Source organism: Podarcis erhardii, assembly GCF_964252035.2.
Source record: "Podarcis erhardii genome assembly, chromosome: 6".
Classification (NCBI taxonomy): domain Eukaryota; kingdom Metazoa; phylum Chordata; class Lepidosauria; order Squamata; family Lacertidae; genus Podarcis; species Podarcis erhardii.
In genome coordinates, this window is record NC_138510.1 from 52,393,738 (window position 1) to 52,420,480 (window position 26,743).

General features: G+C 42.8%; 2 protein-coding genes across 6 annotated transcripts; one reads left to right on the plus strand and one right to left on the minus strand.

The window, feature by feature from the left end:
• The first annotated feature begins 435 nt into the window (after positions 1-435).
• PRDX1 (peroxiredoxin 1) lies at positions 436-8,852 on the plus strand. Of its 2 annotated transcripts, none has more exons than XM_081865592.1 (6): positions 436-594; positions 3,676-3,792; positions 4,790-4,943; positions 5,597-5,719; positions 6,387-6,517; positions 8,364-8,852. In XM_081865592.1, exons 2-6 carry the CDS (start codon positions 3,687-3,689, stop codon positions 8,447-8,449), a joined length of 600 nt encoding a protein of 199 aa, XP_081721718.1. In that variant the 5' UTR covers positions 436-594; positions 3,676-3,686; the 3' UTR covers positions 8,450-8,852. The 2 variants fall into 2 exon arrangements, with proteins under 2 accessions (XP_081721718.1, XP_081721719.1); XM_081865593.1 differs by having other exon boundaries at positions 486-594; positions 3,682-3,792.
• A 6,123-nt stretch (positions 8,853-14,975) lies between these two features.
• Positions 14,976-26,600, minus strand: LOC309343733 (selenoprotein Pb-like). 4 transcript variants are annotated; one of them, XM_081865597.1, is made up of 7 exons: positions 26,485-26,600; positions 25,441-25,617; positions 24,021-24,097; positions 19,289-19,523; positions 18,440-18,652; positions 17,688-17,826; positions 14,976-16,207 (listed from the first exon to the last, which is right to left on the minus strand). In XM_081865597.1, the coding sequence occupies exons 4-7, from the start codon at positions 19,501-19,503 to the stop codon at positions 15,956-15,958; spliced, it is 819 nt and encodes a 272-aa protein (XP_081721723.1). In that variant the 5' UTR covers positions 19,504-19,523; positions 24,021-24,097; positions 25,441-25,617; positions 26,485-26,600; the 3' UTR covers positions 14,976-15,955. The 4 variants fall into 4 exon arrangements, with proteins under 4 accessions (XP_081721723.1, XP_081721722.1, XP_081721721.1 ...); XM_081865596.1 differs by lacking the exon at positions 24,021-24,097; XM_081865595.1 differs by lacking the exons at positions 24,021-24,097; positions 25,441-25,617; positions 26,485-26,600 and adding an exon at positions 23,538-23,653.
• Positions 26,601-26,743: the final 143 nt, after the last annotated feature.

The following is a 26,743-nucleotide window of genomic DNA, read 5'->3' on the forward strand; positions in this document are numbered from 1 at the left end:
GGGCAAATCCCAAAGTCCTTCCCTTTCACACAGCAAACTGTCTATTCCACATGACTTTGCATTTTCAATTCAGATCGGTTGCACAACACGGTTTCAGTGAAACGACTGCAACCACCGCCGCCGCCGCCGCTTTGTAGTCATGCATGGTTTGCATCACCCATAAAACCCGAGCCTAATGCAACCATAACTCTGCAGCTAGAATTCACGTTTCTTCCCTTCCCCACGCGATTTGTCGAAGGGGAGGGGGCACCTTTCCCCCAAAAAACTATCAAGATCTGTGCAGTACAGTTGGCCCTGATTCCCACCCACCAACTACAAAAAACAACAACACCCGATTCTAAAACCAGCAGCACCAAAAGTTAGGCTGGCGAACAAAAAGCCGCAAAATGCAAAGTCATGCTGGCGCAGCAGCTACGCCAGAAAGCAGGAGAGCCGGGAAGGAGGCGCCAACCGACAAGTTCTTCGGCTTCGTGCTCTCGCGAGAGTTGAGAAGGTATAAAACAGAAGGGGCACTGCCTGCAGGGCTGGATCTTTTTTTGTTTCGAGCCGGGAGCGGCAAGAGGATATTTGAGGAAGCGGGTAATTTCGCATTAGGTAAAACATACCTCTCTCTCCGCCGTCCAAAATGAGAATCTGGGCCAGGGCAGGGCTGGCCTGCAGTTCGTACAGGTTTTGTTCGTTTGCTGTAATAGAATGTGCTTCCTAATAGTATTTGAGATCTGCTGTTTTGTGTGTCAAATTAATTGTAGACGGTTTCCTGATGGAGATCTGTGTGTGTAACTTAGCTGGGCTTTGCTCCCCGGCGCCTGGTAGCCCAACAGGTGGAGGGAGAGCGGAGCTGAGTTCAGTTTCCTGCCTTGGTCGAGCTTCGGGTCGTTTTTCTTCGCCTCGGTTTCCTGGCGCAACAAAAGATCCCGGTTTAAAGAGGCTCGGAAGTTGGGAAGTGCAGCCTGCAGGGTGGGGAAAAGCTCTGGGTGCGATCGACGCCCGAGCTATTAAGTGAAATTGTGCTATTAAGTCAATGAACTTCAAAGGACGTCGCGGTTCTGGCCGCCGGCTCCTTCCGCTGGTCGCTTCAATGGGCTGATGGTGGGTTTGGTTGGGCGTGAAGCTGCATTTATCTTGGTAGGGAGAGAAGTTGGGATGCTTGGACGCAAAATAGGGCATTTGGGAGTTGGAAGGCTGCTGCCTCCGCGGGTTAGGGGCCGTTGTCTTGTGTTCCACGAGAGATGGCAGTTTTTAAATATAATTATAGAGTAAGGTCGAGGTTGTAGCCCTGGGCTCAGGTAACTGAAAAGGTGCTACTGAGCTCCATGGAATTTAGCGAATGAACATGACGCACAATGTGCAAGAGAGTTGAAATGGGCGAAGGCTAGGTAGTTATGAACGAGTTTCCTCTTATCGGTTTCATTTCCATACCATTGCGTAATGGAAAACTAAACCGTTTAAAGTTAACTGCACTGATTGGAGTAAGTTACTATTATTTTTGGCATATTGGGGTTGAGATGATCATCTGGAACTCTGATTTGTGCACCGTTGCCTGTTTTGGGATGTACTGAGTTTATACTTGGAATACTTCTTGTGCATTACGCAGCTAATCTCAAGGCTTACTTTTAAAATAACGCAGCTGTTATTTTCTTGTGCTAGAGCCAAGTTGTATGGGGAACAGTGTTAGAAACTGAGATATGAAAGCTCAGAGCTAAGTGGCGCCTTAAACCTGGGTTATGGGTGCAACAAGGGAATGTTTAGGCGCACTTTTTTATAACAAGAATACAAAGCTGAAAATGAATGAACTGCAGCTAAAATATTATGTTCATTTTTCACATGGTCTAGTGCTTCCCCTAATATTCTTAAGAGGGTCTCTTCTCCAGTTTTCAGAGAGTAGCTAGAAGTGGAGAGGCAGAAAAAGGTCCTCCTTTCCTTCCACTCTGCATTTTTATTCTGAAATCTTAGGTCCAGTACTGCACCCAGAGCTCAGAAACTGCTTACCCTAATGAAATTCCCTGTCGCAAAATGCGCCTAGAACAATAGGAGTTTCGAACACTGATGGGGAGCTACTAAAGCCACTGAAATGTATTGTGGTTTAAAATTCCTTTTTAAGTTTTTGGCCCAAGGGCTGTGCACACTTTCACATACATGTGCATGCACACACGAGTCAGACAACCCTCCCTATGCAGCTGATCCAGGCAGATCACCTGAAGGGGAATTACTGCTCCTCATGTGGTTATCAGATTGCTCCTTTGGGAACTGTTTGCAGCCATCCTTATTAAATATGCTTAGAATGCATATTTCACATTACCTTTAATTTTATATTTTTAATAGTTTTGCATTTTATTATATACTTATTGTATACCGCCTTGATACTTTAGCAGGTGGTGGTATATAAATACTTTTATAATTTTAGTCTAGAGGGTACAGTTTTCCACTCCCCAACCCAGTTCTGCATCTAATATTTTTTTTCATTTTGCCCCTGCTGCCCCATGGGTGATGGTGGGAGGGGGGAAAATGCTTGTGGGAGGGTTTGTGGGAGCCACTCTTGTTCTACAGAATGCTGTTAAGTTTCATGTTCCTATTGTTAGTATAGATTATCCCTTAAAGTGTCTCTTGTTGGACAGTGGAACAGACTTCCTTGGGAGGTTGTGGACGCTCCTTCCTTGGAGGTTTTTAAGTGGAGGTTGGATGCCCATCTGTCATGGATGCTTTAGCTGAGATTCCTGCACTGCATGGGGTTGGGCTAGATGACCCTTGAGGGTCTCTTGCAACTCTGCAGTTCTGTGAATCTATGAAAAAAAACAAAATTGATACATTTACACTTGACTGAGCACTTCCCTCAGTATCTTTCCAGTTTGCTTAAAGATGGCAGGATGCACACATCTAATCTTTTTCTGCTCTGTTGAGACAATTAATGTTGGCATTTAAAGGTGATTGGTATGTATTCTTGAGTCATATTATATCTTAAAAACTATGCTAATGCATAGTTGGCTACAATCACAGTAGAAAATTTGGTTGTGTTAAGGTTCAGATATTTAAAATTATGTGGCAACATAAACTTAGTTGAAGTACATACTTTAAAATGAATTTCAGGCTGCATGCATGATGGCATTTGGCCTTGCTCATCATTATTTATGCAAACCTTTGGCAGAGGGGCCCTATGACTCCTATTGCAACTTCATACTCTGCAGTTCAACTTTGGCGGGTGGGGCCGCTTTCCTTTGCCCATGTATGTATGGTAGTTCGCGATCAAAGAGTATGGGCGTAGCTTGCTTGCCTGAAATAACCTCTTGGGCTGAAGGCTCCCCCGTGCTGCAGAGTAGATACTGAAGGGTAAAAGTAGAGTTTACTTACTTGTACCCATGGAGTTTATAACTCAGCAGATACTGCTTAAATCAAAGCATGTGGAACATTTAACATCTGTTTTGTGTGCTACATCGATTGTGTTTTAAAAAAAAGTATTGAATATACAGATAGTGAAGGTTCTTTTTCTTTTGATCCAAATACTGAGGTAATGAAATAGTTGTTCCTACAATATCTTGACAAACCTGCAGTAGTTCTGTTCAGTCCAGCACATTCTAAATTGTATTTTAAATGTATGCTAAACTTTTGCTAATGGGTTTCCTCTTCTGGGGTGGGTCAATGTAAAAGCCACAGAACCTAACAAGTTCAAACTTTCTCCAGCTCCAGTCAGAATGTCAGCAGGAGATGCTCACATTGGGAAGCCAGCCCCAGACTTTCTGGCCACGGCTGTAATGCCAGATGGGCAATTCAAAGAAATCACACTCTCCCAGTACAAAGGTAAGTGCAATAAAGCATGTTGTATTTGTATTTGTTGGCAAGGGTTTACTGAGGTACTGATAAGTATGTGACATGTATAAAACCCTAACAACTGTCTGGACTAACAACATACTGTAACCTTCTTTGATTCTGAAATGGAAGTTTTGTTGGCATTCACAAAAATGCATTGGATAGTATTGCAAATAAGTCCGCAGAAAGTTACTAACACATCTGCATGTAGGTACCCTATTCTGTTGTTGTCCTTGCATGTGTCACTTCTGCTAGCTTGGAAGAAAATAGTTACGACTTTTATTTGCAGCACTTCTTTTGTTTATTTGGAGATCAAGGAGAGAAGAGAGCATGGGTGGGAAACTTTCAGCCTACAGTCCAAACTAGGCTCACTAGGCTGTTTTTCTTAAACCACACCCACCTGCCCCATATGTGATCTCAGGTGTGGCAGATGCCCAGGGAGTTCAATCCTGCTTTGTGATGTATACAGTGGTACCTCTGGTTATGTACTTAATTCGTTCAGGAGGTCCATTCTTAACCTGAAAATGTTCTTAACCTGAAGCACCACTTTAGCTAATGGGGCCTCCCGCTGCCTCCACATTACTGCTGCCCAATTTCTGTTCTTATCCTGAAGCAAAGTTCTTAACCTGAGGTACTATTTCTGGGTTAGCGGAGTCTGTAACCTGAAGCATATGTAACCTGAAGCGTATGTAATCCGAGGTACCACTGTATAGCTCTCTCTTAGCCCTCCCTAGTGGTCCAACTCACCTGTCAAATCAACTGGTGGCAGTATGACATCAGATGACTGACAAGTAAGGTGATCGTGTGCAAAGTTTGCTAGCCATGGTGGCAGAAGATAAACAACTGGCCTGCCATGCCAAAAAAGGCTCCTCACCTCTGGGGTAGAATGCCACAAAGCTGTTAATGTTTGGAATCAGAAATTTGTGACTTTTGAATTGCTTCCATCTTTGCTGTGGTGGGAATCTTAACTTGTTACCTTCTTCTCCAGGGAAATATGTTGTGTTCTTCTTCTATCCACTTGACTTTACCTTTGTCTGCCCAACTGAGATCATTGCATTCAGTGACAGATCTGAGGAGTTTAGAAAAATCAACTGCGAAGTGATTGGTGCTTCTGTCGACTCTCACTTTTGCCATCTTGCCTGGTAAGAATATTTGGACCTCAGCCTTTTTATTCTCTGGGGGTCTCCTACGTTAAAAGTTATAAGCCTGTTAAATGGGTGAAAGAAGTAGCTACCAACAAGTGACCTTTGCCAGCTATTTCTCCTCCCCCCCCAACCCATCCTCATGACCTGTGCAAGAGAAAGAAAACACCATCCTGCTCACAAATCAATTTGTGCTAGAAAGGGGGTTGGTTAAGGGTTTTTTGCCCACTCTTCACAATCCTGTTCTGATCCAGTCCTGTAGCTTTTTAAGTGTAGTCATCTTAAGTCCCTGAACTTGAGCAGCTTGAGCTGTAACCTTAGACCCAATGAAGCTGCTTCTCTGGTAAGAACCATTATGGCAAGAACCATGTGGGTTTCCTTTATTGGATATTGTAAGAGCAGTGTGGAACCGGACCACTAGGAAGCTGTTCCCACACCACTCCAGTAACATGGATTGGGACTTGAAATAATTCCAAACTAGTGCTTGAAACTAGACAGGAGGTTTTGGGTCACTGCCTCTTTTGCAAAGACCACTGAATCTCCTGTACTTTAGATATTCTGCTCCAGTCGAATGTGTAAGTGTACAGAAGGACAAGTATATTATTGAAATACTAACCTGCTTTATAAAATGCCTTTCTTCTTGTTGTTAACAGGATCAACACACCCAAAAAACAGGGTGGACTAGGCTGCATGCGTATTCCCTTGGTGTCTGACACAAACCGTGAAATTTCTAAAAAGTATGGAGTATTAAAAGAAGATGAAGGCATTTCCTACAGGTAAGGTTACCACTGCAGCCTCTTAGTGACTTGTGGTATATAGAGCACTGCATGATAAAGGTTCTAAAAGATAAAACTTAATCAGAGGGAGAAGCCCACAGAAAATAAGTGAATCAAGTTTTGAGTCAACATGCACACTTTACTAGCCCTGTTACTAAGGCTGCCCTTAATTATGAATGTCCTTTTCACTAGGAAGAGGAAAGTGAATGTGTGAATATGTGCAATCTCCATTTGGCATCTTCCCAGATCCGCTATCAGCACCTGGGTTGAAAAACACCAATTCAAATTTAAACTCCGTTCTTCAGAATAGTGCTAGTATCTTGTAACAAAAGTTTGAACATTCAAGTTAGAAGTCTCTTGAAGGGTGAAAGGTAAAGAGGCTGTACGCAGGAAGTTTTACCACATTCCTTTATGAAATGTTCTATATAGGTTTTAGTGCTTGGAATTGCAAATGAGTCTCTATATAGTTTTGCTTTTAATTTATATATAGTGTGGAAGTTGTACCAGATCTTAAGAGAACTGGTTTTGATGTTTTCAGAAGAACTAAAAGGGTACAGAACTTGGTATTGAATGCTAGCTTGTAGTTTTGTGTATTCTGCCACCATACATTTAAGTGTTTTGTGTGTGTGTGTGTGTGTGTGTGTGTGTGTGTGTCTTCTCTCTTTAGGGGCCTCTTCATCATTGATGATAAGGGAATCTTGCGCCAGATCACAATCAATGATCTCCCTGTCGGTCGCTCAGTTGATGAAACACTCCGGCTAGTTCAGGCTTTTCAGTTTACAGACAAACATGGAGAAGGTAAGACTGTCAAGTTCAGGCTAGGCAAGCATGAACTGCAGTAAGTTTCTCAGTGAAAAAGGAGGATGCACTTAACAGTTCATAGCGTATCCTCTTCCCTGCAAAAGGGGATACTATGTTTAAGGAAACATAAATGTGAAAATCTAGGACTATACAGTGGTACCTTGGGTTACATACGCTTCAGGTTACATACGCTTCAGGTTACAGACTCCGTTAACCCAGAAATAGTGCTTCAGGTTACGGCGCGGCAGCAGCAGCGGGCCCCGTTAGCTAACCCAGAAATATTACCTCAGGTTAAGAACTTTGCTTCAGGATGAGAACAGAAATTGTGCAGCGGCGGCACAGAGGCAGCAGGAGGCCCCATTAGCTAAAGTGGTGCTTCAGGTTAAGAACAGTTTCAGGTTAAGAACGGACCTCTGGAACGAATTAAGTACTTAACCCGAGGTACCACTGTAGTTCTCTAAAACAGTATCTCATTGATAAAAATCCAGTTCCTGAGTAGCATCTTGTATGGCTAAAAAAAAGTCCAGGAATAGGTAAATAGAAATAGGCTTTTAAGAGTCTCTGTGGTTTCTAGCCATATCTACAGGACAAATAAGAGATAGTATTGACAGCTGGTGGAGGGGCAGAACATCTTTCCACCGAGAAACTAGAGTCAGAGGTAGACAGCAACTACTGTCCCTGTAAAGACAGTATCCCATATACACAGTAGCATTTTCCCACATAAGTGAGTAGCTCCCATTCATTCCCATGGGAAGAAATCTCAAATGTTGCGTTTGGGGGCTGCTGTGTTAGAGAAAGCATTGGCACCTCACCTTATTTGCTTGTCTTCTCTGTGGGATTCTTGTTGAGGCCATTTCCTACAGAACATACCGTATTTTTCCATCTATAAGACACCCCCATGTATTTTTGCAGCAACAACCAATCGCTAGTCCAACCTCAACACTATCCATGTATAAGACACCCCCTAATTTTTCACATCATTTTTTAGGGGACAAACCTAGACTCAGGGCACAACATGCATCCTTTTCTTCCCTACTGCCAACAAATAAATGTCAGTTATAACTCATATATATTACTATTCTGCCACATTGCCACCATATTGTGATATTTGCAGGCTCCCTTGCAAAGGTTTGTTTCCAGGTGGGCACTAAGGGCATTCTTCCTTTATCACTGAATCAAGACTTTTCTTAAAAGACCTGCATCAACCACCTATTTACTTACAGAAACCAATATATTCTTAGTCAATGAGATATATTTACATTAAACTCTACCCTGACCAGAACAATTAAAACAGAAACATGTATTTACTTAAGGAACATAACATCCAGGACTGTGTACAGACTGTTCTAACTTTCATAATGTCTATCCTTTTCTACATCTGCCTCTCATTGGCTCTCTAAACTCATTCCCATTTCATTCAGTCCCTCAAAGGGACTCTTTCAGCTGTTACTTTTCAATGGACACACAATCCTAGTCTTTCGCTCTCAACTCTGGCCCATATTCCATCCAACCTCCCTGCTCTCAGTCATTATTTCAGTCTTCTGTTGCTGTCAGGCATTTATTTGGCTAGTAATTTATATGCATAAACTGTGAATCGCTTCGGTTTTTCCAAGAGGCGGCTGTCCTGTACAACTCAGGTACACAATTGCATCAAGAAGCCCTTCTGTAGGAGAGGTGGGGTGGTGACTGCTGCTAGTTCCAGCAGTTAGTCAAATAGATGACGGAGCTTGTAGTGATCCAAGTCATCAAGTCTAGTGATTGACATAACAACTTAGTTCTTTGTATGCTGTTTTCGGTCTGTACTCCTGGAGTAACTTAAAAGTTAATATTATTATCTCCTCAGTGTGTCCTGCTGGCTGGCATCCTGGGAAAGACACTATCAAGCCTGATGTTCAGAAGAGTAGAGAGTACTTCTCCAAGCAGAACTAAATGTGCTGTGTGATTGTTGTTGTTTTTTGTACAAGGCATCTATTCTGTAACCTGTAAAAGTAAAAGCAGACCTGTACTTGTCATTCCCTTTATTTTTAATAGTAAAATTATTGTGAGCTAACTGGTTTATAGTTCAGATGCCATTTATTCTGGCTCAATCCAATGTACGTTACTAGGACAGCTTTGGAGTAAATGGATTATGAACTGAAAAATTGGTCAGTACTTAATAGCTATTGTTAATAGTATATGTCCTTTTGATCAGAACCAGGAAAGGGAAATTGCTCCTTGTGCTAGTGTGGATAAAAAGGACCAGTACCATGTATATGATTGGCCCAGGGATGCATGTAGAACAGTCGGTTTTTCTGATGTTTTGTACTGTCATTAAACTCGGGGGAAATTGGAATCCTATGTCTCTAATTAATTGAGTGATCTCAGTATAGCAGGAACATGCAATAGCTCTTCTGAAAGGGCATTATTTCTGTTAGAAAGCTTATCTTTGTACTCCTTTGAGGGGAGATGGTATTTCTGAGCTGGGTGTGAAAAGATAATTCAACGTGTAAAAAACCCTAAGCTTTATGCAACCCCTGCTAAATAGACTTTGTTAACCATGTTGCCAAACCCTTTTAGCCATGTAACAGATGCTGCAGCCTTCAGTCTAATAACTCATGACTTACAGACTTTCACTATCCAAAACCTGAATGGCAAGCCCAAAATCATTGATTGATCTTAGTCCTTGCATAGTCCTAATTGCCTTCCTATCAGTACTGGCTCTGATATGGTCCTTTCCCTCTCACAACGTTTTGGGTACTTACGCAGTTCTGGAATTTCTCTACATTATTTATTTATTTTCTGTTTCCAAGTGTATGAACTGCCAAGTCATAGAAAAAAAATCATGGCAGTACAATAAAACAACATAAAATGCAAATCAAATTACCAACAAGGAATCAAATAAATCATCTAAAAATGACTGGAGAAAGCAACTTTTATCGGTGGCAAATTATCAAAGTGGTAATTCTTGAAACAATGTTCCAGAGCACCTGTGCTGCTATGTTAAATGTTGGTTCCCGTAGAAACTTAATCTATGTCAGGAGGGCTTCAGAAGAGTGCTGTGATCTGGCCGGTTTATAAGGGATAAAGTGGTCATTTAGGTAACGTGGTAGATGTTTAGAAGCATTGGGGATGTGATGGTACCGTGAGAGACCCAATAGTAAAAATGCCAGGGGTTTATAGTCCTCCAGAGTCATTCTCTGAAAGGTCCTGCAGAAAGGAACAGAACCAGTGAAGTAAAGTGCCACAAATCCCCACCCAACACTGTTGGTCCAAGTGGGTACCTTGATTGTTGTCAAAAAAGAGTGAGCTGCGGGGTCACACTCTCCTGTGATCAAGGTCATCCATCAGGACCACTAATGCTGACTAGGTCCCAAAACAACCTGAAGCCAGACTGAGGTAGCTCAAGATTACATGTTTCACACCTGCGCTCAGTAAATTGGAGGATCAACATACTTCCCAGAAATCTGAAAGGAATAAATATATGATATATAATTTGATAAAATAGCATCTTAAAAGCAAACTTCCTGTACTTGTCCAAGCATTAGAATACAAAAGAGCTGCCAAAAGTGCTTGATCTTGAGAAGCCATTCAGGTTGAACATCCTGCAATTTAGGGGATATCCTGAGGAAGTGGGAAACACTACACAAACTGCTGCACTAACTGATAGAACCCACAATGTGGCACTGCCACCTAACATTAGGAAATATCCCCACAAGGCACTATATTAAAAGGACTTGATTTCCTAAGATTGCAGAGCATCAATTGAGATGGTGATATTCCAATACCTCCTATAGCTGGGATCCTCTCTTAAATTGATAGCGTCAAGTAAGGATTACTAGCAGACTTCTGGTTAATTCAAAGTACATTCTTCTGAGGCAGTCCCTTCACTTTATCCCCCTTGCCCTGCTTCCATGGGTGCCTCTAAGAGGACTGGCTGGAATGTGCTGGCACACACCCAAGACTTCTGTAGCTGTTTTCTATTTTCTGTGAGCTTTGTACCCAGGGCTGAGTGTTCTTTGGCTCTCCTTTCCTTCTGATTCTCCATGTTTGGTATCCTCACTTGCCGTCATACTAGTCTTTGCTGTGTTACACACCTGTGAAGGTAATAATAGGCATCTGGTGTATCACACAGACAAACAGAATTAACGGCTAGAAAAATTAGAGGGGAGCTAACAAAGGCAGTTGCTATTTCTTCTTGTGTACAAGGAGTAAGATTAGTGAGGATTAGGAATCAGAAGAGCTTCATACTTCTGTACCAAGAACAATTGCCACATTGATCCTTGCATGTGGAGCGCACAACTTTTCAACATCATTATGATATTGGCAGATAACACTGTAGATTATGGATGTAGAAATCTAGCTTACCACACCTCCCAAGCACGTGAAGATAAGCAGGATAAGAACTGGTGCCACAAAACCTGGAGATTAATCATGATGCTTTTTAAAATTATATGTTGTAAGCTGTTCTTAAAACTTTTTTTGTAGGTGTGGGATTTAAAATTGCAGAAAGTTGCCATTAAAGTTGCAGCAACCCATACCTAAAACAAAAATAAAATATTTAGATGTGCTGGAGAAGACTGTTCTTATTTTTAGGAAATGGCCTGTTGAGTTTTGAGCTCACAGCTAGTTTTCAAATGTACTTTCATGCAAAAATAGAATCATATACATTAGAGTGAAGTAATTATTCTTACTGTATTTTATGAAGCTCTACCAATATTTTGTAGAAGCTATACAATATAAAACCTACATATTCATGAGAAGACTTCTGAGTTGTCGGTAGAAATATTGTTTAAAATGATAATTTGAAATAATTTCTTAAACTTTTCTGAGCTCCTCATTATAAAATGAATATCATTGTAAACCAGAAGCATACAGCTTTGAATGAATTATTTGATAATTGAGTTTTATACTTGGGAATTACATGTGAGGACTCTTATTTATACAACAGATGGTGAAAGATTCAAAGCACAATCCCATGCATTCGTATCCAAAAGAAAATCCTAGTGATTTCAGTGTGCATGTAAGATTTTAAACTGTAATCAGTATGTATAAGATTGCAAACTTAAAGAATACTCAAACATGGCCTATCTATAGGGAATGACTCTTAAATAAGTTTTAGAAACTCATTAGCATGTTGGATTTTATATTGTATCACTTATGTAAACACTTCTGAATACTATATGAACATAACATTCCAATGGAAGCAATTACTCTACATGCGTAAACTTTAAATGTGCCAGACCATTTTCTATAAACGAGTTTCTACTGCACTGTTAGACATTTTAATTGAATAATGAAGCCAGTTAAGAAAACCCCTCTGAATTGGCTAGATAGGCCTTTGTTTCTTTTTACTTCACTGCCCAACAGGGGAAAGTGGATTGGGCAGGGAAAGGGTAGTTAAGAGGCATTAAAGCATATTTACCCCTCAGCTGCCTCCTCCGTTGCTGATTAAAGTCTAATGCTGTCCCACTTTTGAGGCTTCCAACAGAAGTACTACATCTCCTAAATGCAGCCCATAGTGTGAATTCCATGGAGAAATAGACATGGACACAGCCTCTCCTTCCCTCTTCATCTCTCTCTCTCTCTCTCTCTCTCTCTCTCTCTCTCTCTCATACACACACACACACACACCCCATTCTGCTTTTCATTCTTTCACTGATCCCTCAGATGAACAGGGTTAAAGGGCCTCTAGAGCAAATGACAATGTTAAGTAGAAGATAAAAAAGCTGTACAGATGTTTACACAACCTCATGGTCCTTGGTGCTAGTCAAGTAAGAGACAAGCCTATGGGTGCAAATGCAGGGGGAATTGTAAACAGAGGAAGGAGGACTGTTCCTCACAGACTGTAGCCTAGCAAATTTTATCACTCCTTTCTCTGTGTGCTATACTACCCACCCTGTAGACTTGTGTAGGTTTGATTTTTAAGGCAAATAATCAGAAGGGTAAGAGGATCCAAACCCTCCTTCCACTCAGTACTTAATTTTCCATAGTTCCCTGCCAAAACGCTTCTCATCCAGTCAAAGTCACTTCCGGTATCCATGGAGAAAAATTATTGGAGGGGAAGATGTTAACATCAATAATATTGTTACTGCTTCCCTCTGGAGAGCTTTAACAATAAAAATCTGTGGGAAAGACTTTGCTGTTCTACCAGTTCTACCCTAAATGCTAAGGCTCCTTTAACTGAGTATCTATTTGATTTGATTCTGTAATCAGGCAGTCAAACAAAACCCTAATGCGATTTAGTACCAAGGCAAAATACATGTAATACTAAAAATAGTTTTATTATTTGCACCCCACCCATCTGACTGGGTTGCCCCAGCCACTCTGGGCTGCTTCCAACATATATAAAAACATAATTAAACATTACAAAACTTCCCTATGCAGGGTGGCCTTCATATGTCTTCTTTTTCCATTTGCAATGGGATTGCATCCTCCACCATGCCTGAGGGCAGCAGGGGAGGCTGTGTGACACAGGCAATTCTCTTCCAACATCTTGCCTCCACTTTTATCCCCCTAGCATCTACCACCTGAGGTGGCTGCTTCACTCTGCCCAATGGTAGGGCCAGCCTTGTCCATCAAAAAGAGACTACGCCTGCAATGCTATAGCCACATACTTGGCAGTAAGTGCCATAGAACTCAAATGAGGCTTTATTCTGAGTAGGCATTAACAGGCAAACTATAAGAGATTTTCTGGCTGCTGCAATCAGAGAGGCCAGTTTAAAGAGGATCTTTAGCAAATATTTGACCTGCATGTTAGATGAGATTAGCATTAAACATGATAATAATAGTCTTGCTCCAGTTTTGCTGTGAACCTGTGGACTCTGCTGCAAATGTAAGCAAACAGGAGATGACGCAAAGGAGTTTAGTTTGGATAATGGGAGCTGTGGGCTGGGGCAGAGGGCATCAGGAAAGCTGGATCAGAGCCCAAGGCCAGCATTAGGTAGGAATGTTGTTGTCCTAAGCAAAACATAATTTTGACCAACTTTTTTAAGCACTGGTACTACTGAAGATTTTTTCTTTGGTAATTAATCATATGTAATACTGTACATAGAAATAAAGGGAAGAGATTGTAAATATAACTGGAATGTTAAAAAAACCAAAATAAGCCAGCCATATAATTACTTTGGTTGGTACAAAACTATCAGCAAGAAAATATTCTCTTAACAATTAAATTATGACCTAGCTGTTGTAGATTGGGCCTCTACAGATTTCTGGGGGGCAGGGATGGTTTCAGCTAGGTATGTACATAAGTAGGAAATGAACTAAAGGAACATAAAAAGGGAACGGAACAGCATGTGGGAAGGACAGCTAAATCTTTCCATGTCAGTTGGGCAAGTAATCAAATATTACACCAGATCATAGCAGGTACCATACGGCTGCACGGTGGGGTGGGGATATTGTTTTTGTTTGTTACTACGTTATGTATTGTGGAGAGCAAGATTGCTAAGAACATTAAACTAGTTGTTAAGCAACTAAGGCTGCAAGTTGAATCACAGTTGCGAGCATTTTATTTAGAGTCCATTGTGCTGGTTATGCCCTGGGTGAAGGCGATTACTTATATAACATATTACCAAAAGCTATAAATTATGTTATAGCTCTAATACATGTATGTTAAGAGTAGCCAGCATGTACAGATATCAGGAGAGTTTTGATATACACAAGGGGATAAATAAATCTGCAGTAAGTATGCTGTTTACACCAAAGGTGGGTTGTTAACTATAAGCACCTGACAGCCTAATGCCCTTTTATTGCTTTGCAGAATTTCAAAGGCTGCCTTCTTCCACAAGAACCTCCTGAACTACTAATATTATACCAGGAGGCCCTTCTTCAGATCTCCCCACTTTCAGGGACTCTGATTGGGTCTTTCCAGCTATACTGCCCTATCTTTCCTAGAAAAGCTTGCCTGACACCAGCAGCAAGCCTAATGAATATCTGGGGCCAGGTGAAGAACTGTTTTATTTCCCCAAAACTTTAAGGTATTGTGTTTTAAATATTATTTTAATCTCATTCTTTCTACTGCTACTGTTCTGTGCTGCTTTTTTTGTATGTATTGTTATTGTTTTTTTCTTTAACCAGCTAACACATAAGGGCACACACCCTGGGCTGTCATGGAATCTTATGATGTTAAGTGTATCCTATACTAACTAGGGTTACTTTGGAATAAACAGATTATAGGTGGATACATATCAGCATTAACAATACAATAAAGACAGATTACACCCTCCCGTAAATATTTGTAGCAGTAGCTTCCTAAAACTGAGATGTGGAGGACTTGTACAGTGTGCACCCATTCACTGACCTTCAACAAATAACAGGAACCTGGACTATTCTCAATAAGGACTGCTTAGTATGCCATAAATGCAGATAACCTATGGGGCATCTCTTAAATGTTGAAGGTGAATACGTGTTCTACAATGCTGGGTACTGTCTGAAATAAATGACACCATTTGTACATTAAGGTATTGTGAGGAAAGACTTCAAACATTTCAGAGAATTTATTTCCAACATTCTTCCCCAGAAACAGTTATACTACTTTTAATCAGCAAGCAGTGCATCCCTTTCCATGAATTTTCCTGATAAATGACATTTTCTTCCCTTGTTCAGCTCTCATAGCACTGACAAACTCAACTCTCAACTCAGACTTCTCTGTCTTTCATACCTCTTATCAACATACCTGTAAACTTGGCTAATTCTGCCTCACCACTTTCATTCCTACAGCCCGCAAATGTTCTTTACTTCCAGCAACACAACAAATGTCATTTTACAAGCTAGTAATTTGTGTGCATGGACTTTAATGTACAAAATCTTGAGCCCCAGGCTCAAAGTCAGCCTTCTCTGCCACAGTCAGTCACCCTCCTGCTAATACCAGTTCTGATCCCCATCCTTCCATCTCCAAGGACATGCTTTTATGTACAGTGTCAGCATGTGGTGACAGAAAGTTTACATCACATGCTTCATTAAGTGCAGAAAAGCAGGAAATGCAAAAATGGGGTCAAAATTGGCTTCTCAAGAAGCAGCTCTGTGTTCCTGAGGAAAACAAGATGGCTTCCTTAAGGCAGTCCTCACCACAGAAATGGGATGTATCTAAAAATCCATCTGAGCCCAAGAGGAACACCACCTTAAGGCTTGGTGGAATAAAACTGGTGGATATGAGGTTAACTGGGAGACAGATTCAAAATGAGGATAGAGGTCTCATTGTGGACAAGCAGTTAAACTTTCCAATCACATATATGACACTACAAAAGTTTGTGTTGTGTCCTCTGCTATCTGTTGAGAGACCTTGAACGTCTAGGGAGTGGAACATTCACTTCCCTTCCCCTGCTGAAAACCGAGCCATCATATTTCTTCCTTCTGATGCATGTAAGTTTGCCCCCTGGCTCTTCTTAAAAGCTTGCTTAGTGCTAAGTATGCTTATGGCTAACAGTTGGGTGTTGCACACATTGAAGTTTAAATGTTTTATGGGGATTCCCTTGTTTGATGCTTCTGTGAGCGATTCTGAGAGTGGAGAACTGGCTGGTGTGTACTGCTCAAACCCAAGGCTTTATGGTTGCCGACTCCTCCATGATATGAATAGTGATGGGCTGTGTGCTTGGTGTTAGGTGCTTCTTGGCTTGGCTCATCATGATGGTACCTGGGGTCTTCCAGGTGCTTCTCTTTCTGTCCAGATGCCTCAGTTGTCGTCATGTTAGTACTTGCTGTCTTATTCACCTGTGAAGGTAATGAAAGATTCTATATATGTACATGCAGATGGGCTTAGGGTGAAGACAGAAACACATTTTTAAAAGTGAAGATGGATGTATATATCTGAAGTGATCTGCATTCAGCCCTTTTTGACAAAATATGTAAACTTCCAAAATAAACTGAGCTCAGAGCAACTGCTACTTTCTGTTTTCAGGAGAAATTGGCTGTGAAGAATGGTGATTGCCTGGCAGTCACTTAAAAAGTGGTTTTAAAGAATGTGTAAAATAGAAGTTTAAATGAGTAAACATGCTGGATGTTTAGGCGTAGAAATGGTTTTTAAAAGCCCAAAGTTTGAGAGGCAAAAAGCTGCACAGGAGTTTAAGTCAAATATATATATCTCTCAAAAGAGCGGGGAGGAAAGAAGGTTTGATTTCTCCAGATCAGAAAAACCTGCACCCGCTCCTGGAAGGAGATCTGTTTGACTTCACTCTCGGTATGGTCGAAATGGCTTAAAAGGTATTTATAATATTTTGCTGCATTGGCTATCAGGACAGCAAAAAACTAAAATAGGTAATACATCAGCCCCCCCCCCCCCCCCGCAATCCCACCTTGAGGAATGAACTTTCAGGTCACTGATGGGGCAGGAAGTGACACCACAGGAGAAGACAGCAGTTACTATTTCTTCTGTCCAAGGAACAATATGCTCCCATTCATTGAGAACAGGAAGCACTTCAACCTGACAAATTAAGGCTGTTAATTTCTTTTTTTTCAATAACTGAGGGCAGACTATGGCTACTGGGTGAGGCTCAAGCAGTACATGATGGCAGAAGATCCAGGTCTTGACCCACCATGTACAAAACAGGAAGGTGGGGTTGACTTTAGAGATAAGGGGTGCCTGGGTGAGAGGAACCAAACCTTTCCTGCACTTGATGCCACACAGCTTCTGTTCCAAAGTGTTTTTCTTTCTGTTCCAAAGTGTTTTTCTTCTTGGGGTTGGACTCGATGGCCCTTGTGGTCTCTTCCAACTCTATGATTCTATGATTCTTCAAGTCAATCTCACTTTTAGTATCTGAACTCAACTAGGGAGAAAAGCACTTGGGGGAGGGCAAGCACTTGGGGGAGTGTGAGAAGCTGAAAGTGGGGGGGGGGAGTTTAGCATTTCCTCCCACCTGGGTTCTCCTGGACCCCTCCACGCTACACTATCTGTGACTGTGGCAGACCTGGTGTCTCCATCTGCAATTTGCTTCTGAGGTTTTTATTTCAAGATGGTTTACTTCCTGTCAAGATGAAAGATGCTTTGTGGTATCTCAACATCCTTGCTTGTTGTAGCGGCCCAATATAATAAAACCCTCCCTTCCACCTTCTCCTCCCACATCCCTGCTGTAAGACCAATCTGATCAGAAACCTAGAATTCCCAGGCAGAAATTCAGGATGGGCAAATGAGGAAACGTCTGGCTTAAACAAAACGAGTTGAAAAGGAAGTTGATGAGGGGATTCAAGTCCCTACCTCCTGGCTGCTGTTAGAGGGGTACCAGGAACAATTGCCGCAGTAGTCTTTGCTGTGTGTGTACCGCACGGCTGCTTCAACATAGGGCAAGTGCAGAAAACTGTATGGCAGCTGGATGTGGAAAGCCAGCCTGCTGCACCTGCAAAGCCCGAGAGCCATGAAACAAATGGACATAAAGTTAGTGTCAGGAGAGCATGTAATCCACTAATTTACACTGGAAATGAATCTAACCTGGCCTGAAGAATCTGGTTTTCCTCACCAACAGTTGTGAGGCATGATGGTAAAGAGAAACACTTACATCATGGTATGTCCTTTCTTTCCAGATGTGTCCTCAAACAGACTTTTTGATAATGTATTCAGGAATCCCGAATTCCATATATCTTACTTTCCTTCCTTCTGCCCAGGCCTGCAGACCCCCATTGGCCTCCCATCAGCAGCTGCCTATGGAGCACCCACTTCTGTCCCCACTAGTGCTGCTGATGGGATCCCTACTGGTGGCAGCAGGGGCTTTCAGTAGCCAAGGAAGGAGCTGGACTGAGCCGCCTTGCAGTCCATTGGATCCTGAGATGGTCCCACTGCCAGAACTGGGCTTCTTCCAGGCTCAATTGCTGCACCAGCTCCAAGCTGGCTCAGTGATCTGCCTTCCCTCCCTTCTGCCCCGGCTGCTATGCACAGCAGTGGCCCTGACTCTCCAAAAACCCTAATCAGTCTTGGGTGGGTGGGGAGTTAGAATTGCTCCCTTAAGCACTGACCTGTCATAGATCAGGAAGTCATCCTTGTCCCCATCTAGAATTTGCCAGACGTCAGGCTCCAGAATCTGCTGCTGGTAAACAGGAACTCCCTCTGGGGCATGCCGTTTGAGCTCCCAGTACATAGCCCTGGAGAAAGGAGTCTTCTCATTCACAATCATGAAGCTGACATTGGTCACTCCTTCAAGTGACAGCTTCCTCTGCAAGCTGCCAAGGCTGGTGGGTAGGAAGAACAAGCAACGTTTAGGAATTGCGGTGCACAGATATAGGTTCCAGCCCTTGCCCTCTACACATACCATGTGGGATATGAGCCTGCACTGCTGGACGGAGGCCCCTTCATTTATCAGTTCACTGGACTTGCCATTACAGCGGTCCCTGCTACATAGATCCAGCAATAAGTTAAATGATACATATTATGCTTGAGCTGTAATTCACCAGGAAAATTGGATCTACCTTCTATATGTGTGTTATATCTGGCCTGCTGCAGCCCAGGCCTCAATTTTTGATTGCTGAACTGGAGCTTATAGACAATCAGTTCAGTTCTGTGTTTCCTGATAGAAAGCCTAGGGGCAAAGATGTGACCTTAAGAGTTGTGATATTGCCACTGAACACCAAATACAGGGTTCCAACACATATCTGACTTTCTAGTCACATCCAGACCATCTTTTTAAAGCATGCGACTTTCCCCAAAGCATTATGGGAACTGTGATTTACCCCCTGGCAGAGCTACAGTTCCCAGCACTCTTAAACGACAGTTCCCATGACTCTTTGGGGAAAGCCATGTGCGTCAAATGTATGGTGTGGCTGCGACCTAACAGCTCCTGACTCAGGCAATCTTCTCTATGAACTCACCTGGCAGCCTGCTTGAGACAGAACTGTCAGCTGGCTTTCAACAGTGCCACCACTGTCACTTGGCCCTCCATCCCAGCCATGGGGGCCACCCCATTGATCTTCCAGAGTGGTGCAGGCTGGCATATTCGGGTCCTGTTCTCAGCCACATCTGCCAGCGTAGCAGCAATTGCCAGGAGCAGCAGCAAGGTTGTTGTGGCTAGGGCTGAATAGCCCATCCTGGCCACCTCCCTTCAGCCTAAAGTAGAAGAGAGCAGCTTAAGACCATAAGAACTTCCCTCAGCGGGGGGGCTTTAAGGGGAAAAAATAATGAATATGATATGTTTTGATAATTTGTTATGTTGAAATTGTTAATAAAAACTTTTTTAAAAAAAGAACTTCCCTCAGCAGGCCAGATGCAGCCTCTAAGTCTCAGTAGACTTTCTTCTTAGTAAACATAGATAGGATTCAGTTACAGATAGGTAGCCGTGTTGGTCTGCCATAGTCAAAACAAAACAAATTCCTTCCAGTATCACCTTAAAGACCAACTAAGTCAGTTCTTGGTATGAGCTTTCGTGTGCATGCACACTTCTTCAGATACACAGGATTAGATAGGATTGTCCTACATGGATGCCCTAGTGCCCTGTATTTGAAAGTGACAGTAATGGATGCTTAAAGACACACTCACATATTAGCTGCCCAGGATTTCAGCTACAGCAAGGGTTGTTGCTATCCTCTGGCCCTCTGGGTATTGTTGCAGTACAACTCCCAGCATGGTCATTAAGAACATATGAAGAGACCTGCTGGATCAGACCAAAGGCCATCTAGTCCAGCATCCTGTTCTCACAGTGGCCATCCAGATGCCTAGTGCCACAGCACTCCCTCTATTTGTGATTCCTATTGACTGGTAGGCAGAAGTGTCTCAGACAGTGGAGGTATCCATCATATCTAGTGGTTATGAATAGCCCTGTCCTCCAGGAATTTGTCTAATCCTCCTGTCTTGCCAAAGGCAAGGTGGTTCTTTTAAAATGAGATTCAGAAGCAATACAAAATACACAAGTGAGCGAGAAGTTTAAATATTTTATTCTAAAACAGCACGCAAGGTATACATATACCAAGCAAGCACTTCAACCTGCCACTTGGAAGCCTTCAAGAAGTGGCGAAGCGACTCCCCCAAGTACCCTCAGTTTGCACGGCCCTGTGGCCGATCAGTCTGTGCATGAACTTCAAAGAAACTCTGCCCAAACCGTCCGATATTATAGACAGCCTGTGTGGCTTCCAAGACTGGCTACATGCAGATCACCCATTAGCCACCCCCTCCCAAGGCCTCACTTTCTCAAAACAATGTCCAGCAATGTCCAAGGTACCCAGAATTATCCTCCACAACTGATGAAGGCAGCTGTGTGTGGGGCTTCACCTCCTCCCAAAGTTCTCAGGACATTAAAGACTGTTCTCACAGTGTCAAAAAACTTAACAAGAGCAAGGGAGGGGAGAGCAACAGAGGCAGGAAGGGTAACCGTGTCAGATCACTAACTCCTCAATACATTTTGTTTTCCAGATGCATTTCCTATACACCTCCAAAATAGTGGCTATCTCCACATCCTGTGAGAGCAAGTACTTATATAGTACTTCTTTTTGTCTGCCCTGAATTTCCCAATATTCAGCTTCATTGGAAGGCCTAATATTCTGGAAGACAGAGAACAGCTTCTCTCCATCCACGTTCTCCATGCCATGCAAAATTGTAGACATCACTATCATGTCCCTACCTTATAGACCTTTTTTCTAATCTGGAAATCCCTAAATGTTGTAACCTTTCCTCATAAGATGGTTGTACCAGCCCTTTGATCTTTTTAGTTGCCCTGGCCTTTTCTGAAACTTTTCCAACTCTACAGAATATATTTTTAGGGGAGGTGACCTGAATGGTACACAGTATGCCCAGTGCTTTTCCTCCCTAGAAAAATAGGTGCTGGTACCATGAAATTGTTACAGTAAGTGCCACACTTTTTAACAACAACAAAAGGAGGTGCTGGTATTGCGTACCCTTGAGTACCCCCTGGAAAAAAAGCACTGAGTATGCCTAGTACTGTGTTGTCCCACCATAATTTGATGAGCAGATAGGGCCAAGGAAAGAGTCTGGCAGCCAAGCACTCTAGCAGACAATGCTGAAGACAACACAATCTGGACTGAAACATGCCTTATGAAGAAAGTGGGATCTAAAAATGAATGCAAGCAAATATTTAGACCAGACAAAAGCAATCAGGTAAGCCACAGGCCACAAGGCAATTCACATACGTAAGACACATATGGGCACCCTATTGCTTTTAGAGGATATTGGTCCCATTTTACAAGTGGGGCACAGCACCCTATGTGAGTCAGATAACCATGGGAGAGAATGCACAAATAGTTAAACATTAATAAAGAGTGTGCCTCTGAGCATATTCAGAGTAATTCCCCTTGCTGCTTAACACCTGCAGCTTTCCCTTCCTCCCTGCACTTAGAATTTAGGAATAGTGCGCAGCTGAGCATATGTTTTTCACTTGTTACTAAACAACTGCAGTTTTCCTTTCCCTATACTTTTATAAATACAAAGGAGGGCTGATGATGTGATGGCATGTTTCCTACATAGATGAACGCTCCAGTATAGGTTTTACTAGAAATTAAGAACTGTTCAAAAAGCAAAGAGGAAAAAAGGCACTGTCTTCCTCTGTTGTCAGCAAACTAAAAGCAGAGAATTCTCATATGCAGTTTACGCAACAAACTGTATTCCTAACCCAGAGCCCCCTGTTTATTGACATTCATCCTGATTTGCTTGCACAAAGCTTACGCAGAAGTTATACTTTAGCTAGTCTTTGCTGAGTATTCATTCTGATTTGTTTGCAGGGTAGTTAGTTATATGACAATTAGCATCCATTCAGATTTTATTGCAGGGTGTTTATACGTCTTCCCATTAGTCATTTGCTCATTGCACATGTTTTCAGTGCATTTCCCCATCACTTTCCAAACTGCAAAAAGTCTGGTGTTTTTGTGTGAAGTGGATTTGTTGCCCAGAATCCTTTAATCTGCTTTAACTGTGCAAATCTAAATTTCCAGCATGTATTTGCATCCCTTCTGAAAGATAGTGAAAGTTCGGAGGCACCGTTAGTTTCTCCCCCACATTTTTTTACAGCTCTGGCTGCATTCACATCTAATGCTAAGCAAAGCCATAGTTTAGTGTGAACTGGCTGCTGGGGAGAAGATTACAGCTGCTCCTCTGTGGCCCCTTTAGCTCAGTGGGGTGCAGCACCAAAGCCAAGGGTGGCTTAGTGAGTTGTCTGAACTTGGGATACGGATTAAGCTCTTGCCTCCTTAACAATTATCTACAGTACAGCCAAGATTTGTTACTGGCTACATATTGCAGCTTAGCTACCCAACTGAGCTAAAAAGCCTAGGGAGGAACAAAACAGGTGAAAGCTCCTCTCTGGGAGCCAGCCTATTTTGCACAGTCCTGGTGAGCCACACACATCAATCACATGGATGAAATCTCAGCAAGAGTCTTGTTGCTTTCCAACACACTGGTTAGAAAAGGAAACACACCCAAGCCTTGTTAAACTTGTAAAAACAAGCCACCGAAACCCAGCATGATTCAGCCACACCACCCTAATCTCTCAATAAAAATAGTTATTTAGAAAGCCCTTGTTGATCCCAGAAAGTGGCAAAACAGGGAAGGCAGTGCCTTTGGTTGGGTCAAATCTTGGCAGGATGTTCCCCTCCCCTAATTGTCCTCTGGAACAGGGTCCAAGCTTTTGAGTCCACCATCAGAAGCAGTGGCGCTTGCATTCTAAAGCTGCTCACAACGTCCCCGTCATCCCCTGCTTGCCACCACACAGGCTGTGTGCAATTCCCTCCCATATACTCCCCATATCCAAGAAAAACAACCTTGGGGTGGTGGTAGTAGATTAGGAACAACTCAGAGATCAGATAATGCTTATCTTGGCAAGATTCAAAACTTCTCACAGTCTCACGCACAAAAGGTGGTTCAGTCAAAGGTGATTTGACACCTTGCCAATGTTGGGCCTCTCAGGAATCCACCAAGACTTTGTTCTAGGAAGCAGTAGCACAACTTTGCCTTCCTTGTTTGGAACCTTTCTGCTCTAACTTCACTGTGATAAATATTTCTCATGCGCCTCCAAAGCACCAGCTATATTGACCAACTGCAGAAATTGAACTTAGTAGACATTGCCACCCCCCTTCCCAACAAGTCTGCACCAAGAATTCCCACCAGGTGATACTCTGCCTTTTCTCAGGTGACTCCAGCTGTTGTTCTACTCCAATCTATGACAGTCTTACTGTAGCTCTGTTCTCTCAGATCTCTTATCCCCAGGCTGGCTGTGGCGTACTTTATCTCTCATTCAAGGTCTCTCCACCCAGAAGGGGCTGGGAGAGAGGAGGTGCTTGGCTGGGGGCTAGATACACAGATGTCCTTGAAGAATTTCAGAGCAGCATGAATTGCGTTCACCACTGCCATACACCCAGCGGTACTTGTTTTTCATTCAGAGACATCACATTCAGGAACTGAAGAAATACCATGCAGTACCAGGCCAGGAACACTGGAAAGCATTATGTTCTTGGAAGATGACAGGACTGCATCCTGGGAGTTTTCAGTTACATTGAGGAATACATTACTGTGTGATGAGATGGGCCGCCTTGCTATAAAGCAAAAGGAAGCAATTGTTACAGGCTGTGCTATTTTTCTAGAAAAAGAAGTGCCGGAACTCACCATGAATGCCTCCATTGTTCTCTTATCATGGCAACGGTGTCCGCCTGAAGGATGCTGGAACTGAGTTCCGGTGAGTTCTGGATGAAAAGAAGCTCTGGTTATAGGCAACAGATTCCAAAAGAGACAAACTGTACCCACTCAACTTGCATTATTGTGATGGGGTGGTATATGTTGACTTTTTGCTTCAGATGAAAAATTGTTTTAAGATTAGTAAGTAAAGATAAAAGGTAAAGGGCTGCTGGATGGTTAAGTCCAGTCAAAGGCAACTATGGGGTTGTGGTGCTCATCTCACTTTCAGGCCAAGGGAACTGGCGTTTGTCCACAGACAACTTTCCGAGTCATTTGACCAGCATGACTAAACTGCTTCTGGTGCAACACAACACTGTGGTGAAAGCCAGAGCACACGGAAACACCGTTTACCTTCCTGCTGCAGTGGTACATATTTATCTATTTGCACTGGTGTGATTTGAACTGCTAGGTTGGCAGAAGCTGGGACAGAGCAACAGGAGCTCACCCCATTGAGCAGATTCAAACTGCCGACCTTCAAATTGGCAAGAGGCTCAGTGGTTTAGACCACAGTGCCACCCGCGTCCAACTAGTATGACTGGTACAGCATGGTGAGATATCCATGAGTATATGAAAAACAGTTCCTTTGAGTTTCCAATTCAGGCATGAACTCCCTAATATTCCTACTCTAAAGTATATGAGAGGACAGATTTGACAATGAGCAGTCAACTATGGGGTTGGAGGAAATTTAACTGAATGTGAACTGACATGAGAGAACCTGGGTGGAAAACTGGTTTTCTGGGATAATATAAGTGATTTGATTGAGTGATGTGAGGTACAAGTGAAATAGAGTTCCTCTGAACATGTGCAGAACACCTCTGCCTTGCAAGAGAGAAGCTGTCATGTATAATACATTTTGAAACGGGATTTCCTGAGCAAATTATATGGCTTCCAGACTGTCCCTTAAGGCCCCGTACTCATGTTACCCCAACAACGCTGGAAGTGCTGCAGTGCTGCTCCTTCTTGCATTGCTGGGGTAACAGTGAGAAGCCCAGACCATGAGTAACAAAGCCCACATCACAGCTTCTTCCTGTGCCAATGCTAACCATTAAGATACACTCTTGTACCATGCAGGAGTGGTGCTGCTGCAGATCCCATACTAGCAGAGTAACGTAAGAACCTAGAAATTATGTCCTGTCCCCATTTTCTTGCCAGGTTTCTGTACGACTAGTACCTACAGGCCATTCCCAATCAAGCCCCGCCCCCAAGTATTGGCCTTCTCCAAATCTATACCTTTCCAGCAGTACACACACACTCTTTTCCCTCACAATAGTCCCACCCCACTTTAGAAGCCCTGAAGGGAGAGAAAAGTATTTCCCAAGATCTGATAAAGACACATGCAAACCTGATGTACCTGGAACTGGGAGTAGAGAGTGCAGCTGAGTGGGACACCGTGGAGGGCAGCCTGAGGAAGTCCCATCCACCTTGGATCTGCAAGTCTCCGAGAGGATAGGGTGATTTCTGAGATTTCCAGGAACTCTTCTCGTGAAACTTTTGTTGGTGAGCTGAGAGTTTGTTTCGACCCTGGGTGCTGAGAGGGAGGGTGTTGTCAGAAGGAAAATGCATTGATATGGATTTAAATATAGTGGTAACTTTCTATTACTGTAATATTTTTATGTGTGTTTTTGTAATATTTTGTTTTGTCTGCTGTTGCTGTTTCAGCTTATTGTAAACCGTTTAAGAGATATTTTAAATAAGCAGCACAAAAATTAAATAATCAGTCATCATCATCAACATTATAAAGTACCGTGGTACCTCAGGTTAAGTACTTAATTCGTTCCAGAGGTCTGTACTTAACCTGAAACTGTTCTTAACCTGAAGCACCACTTTAGCTAATGGGGCCTCCTGCTGCTGCTGCGCCGCCGGAGCATGATTTCTGTTCTCATCCTGAAGCAAAGTTCTTAACCTGAGGTAATATTTCTGGGTTAGTGGAGTCTGTAACCTGAAGCATATGTAACCCGAGGTACCAATGTATGCCACTTCCTTGTGCCTTTCCACTGAAATCTAAAACTGTTAGGAGTGTGTGAAAATGAGAGGTTCGATCTAAAGGCCTATTCTTAAAAATACTTTCAAGATTGAATTGCAAAGCTCCTCCTCACATAAAAAAATAAAAATAACAGCGAGTCTTCAAGCGCTGCAAATACTTAACAAGGCTGCCCACTCAGTGGTGGCGGTATGAAAGCAATGTATTTTAAGAACATTCCTTGGGATTTTTTAAAAATAAAATAATTGTAGCACAAACAGTGTTATCAACAAAGGTAAAATAAACGCTCTTGGTTGTTGTTGGTTGTTTTTTTTTGGGGGGGGGGGAATGGCGTTGTAGGAAAGGAGATTGCGGCTCCGGTATACGCAGCCCATTGAACGGCTGATAAGCGTAGCAACTGCTTTTGCTTAGGACCTGCGAGCCGGTGGAAGATGTTGGCGGAGCTCCACGTGCGCCCTGGGGACACTCGCCTTCCGCTTCCGACCGCGTGTTGCGGAGCCCCTCCTTGCGGGAGATTCAAGTCAGCGGCGGGAGGAGGAGGAGTTCCGGCGCCTGCCTGCCTGCCTGCCCGCTGCGTGAAAGTCACTTTCACGTGAGGAATCAAAGACACACGGCAGATAAGCTTTCAATCAGGAGGCCTGAGGCAAGATCTAAAGGGGGAAGAGAGGGAGAG

Bases quoted from the DNA above. Each gene is read 5' to 3' on its own strand.
- PRDX1 (XM_081865592.1), top strand. From the start codon at position 3,687: ATGTCAGCAGGAGATGCTCACATTGGGAAGCCAGCCCCAGACTTTCTG. The intron at 3,793-4,789 runs GTAAGTGCAATA...CTTCTTCTCCAG, and splicing joins CACACTCTCCCAGTACAAAG to GGAAATATGTTGTGTTCTTC. The intron at 6,518-8,363 runs GTAAGACTGTCA...TTATCTCCTCAG, and splicing joins TACAGACAAACATGGAGAAG to TGTGTCCTGCTGGCTGGCAT.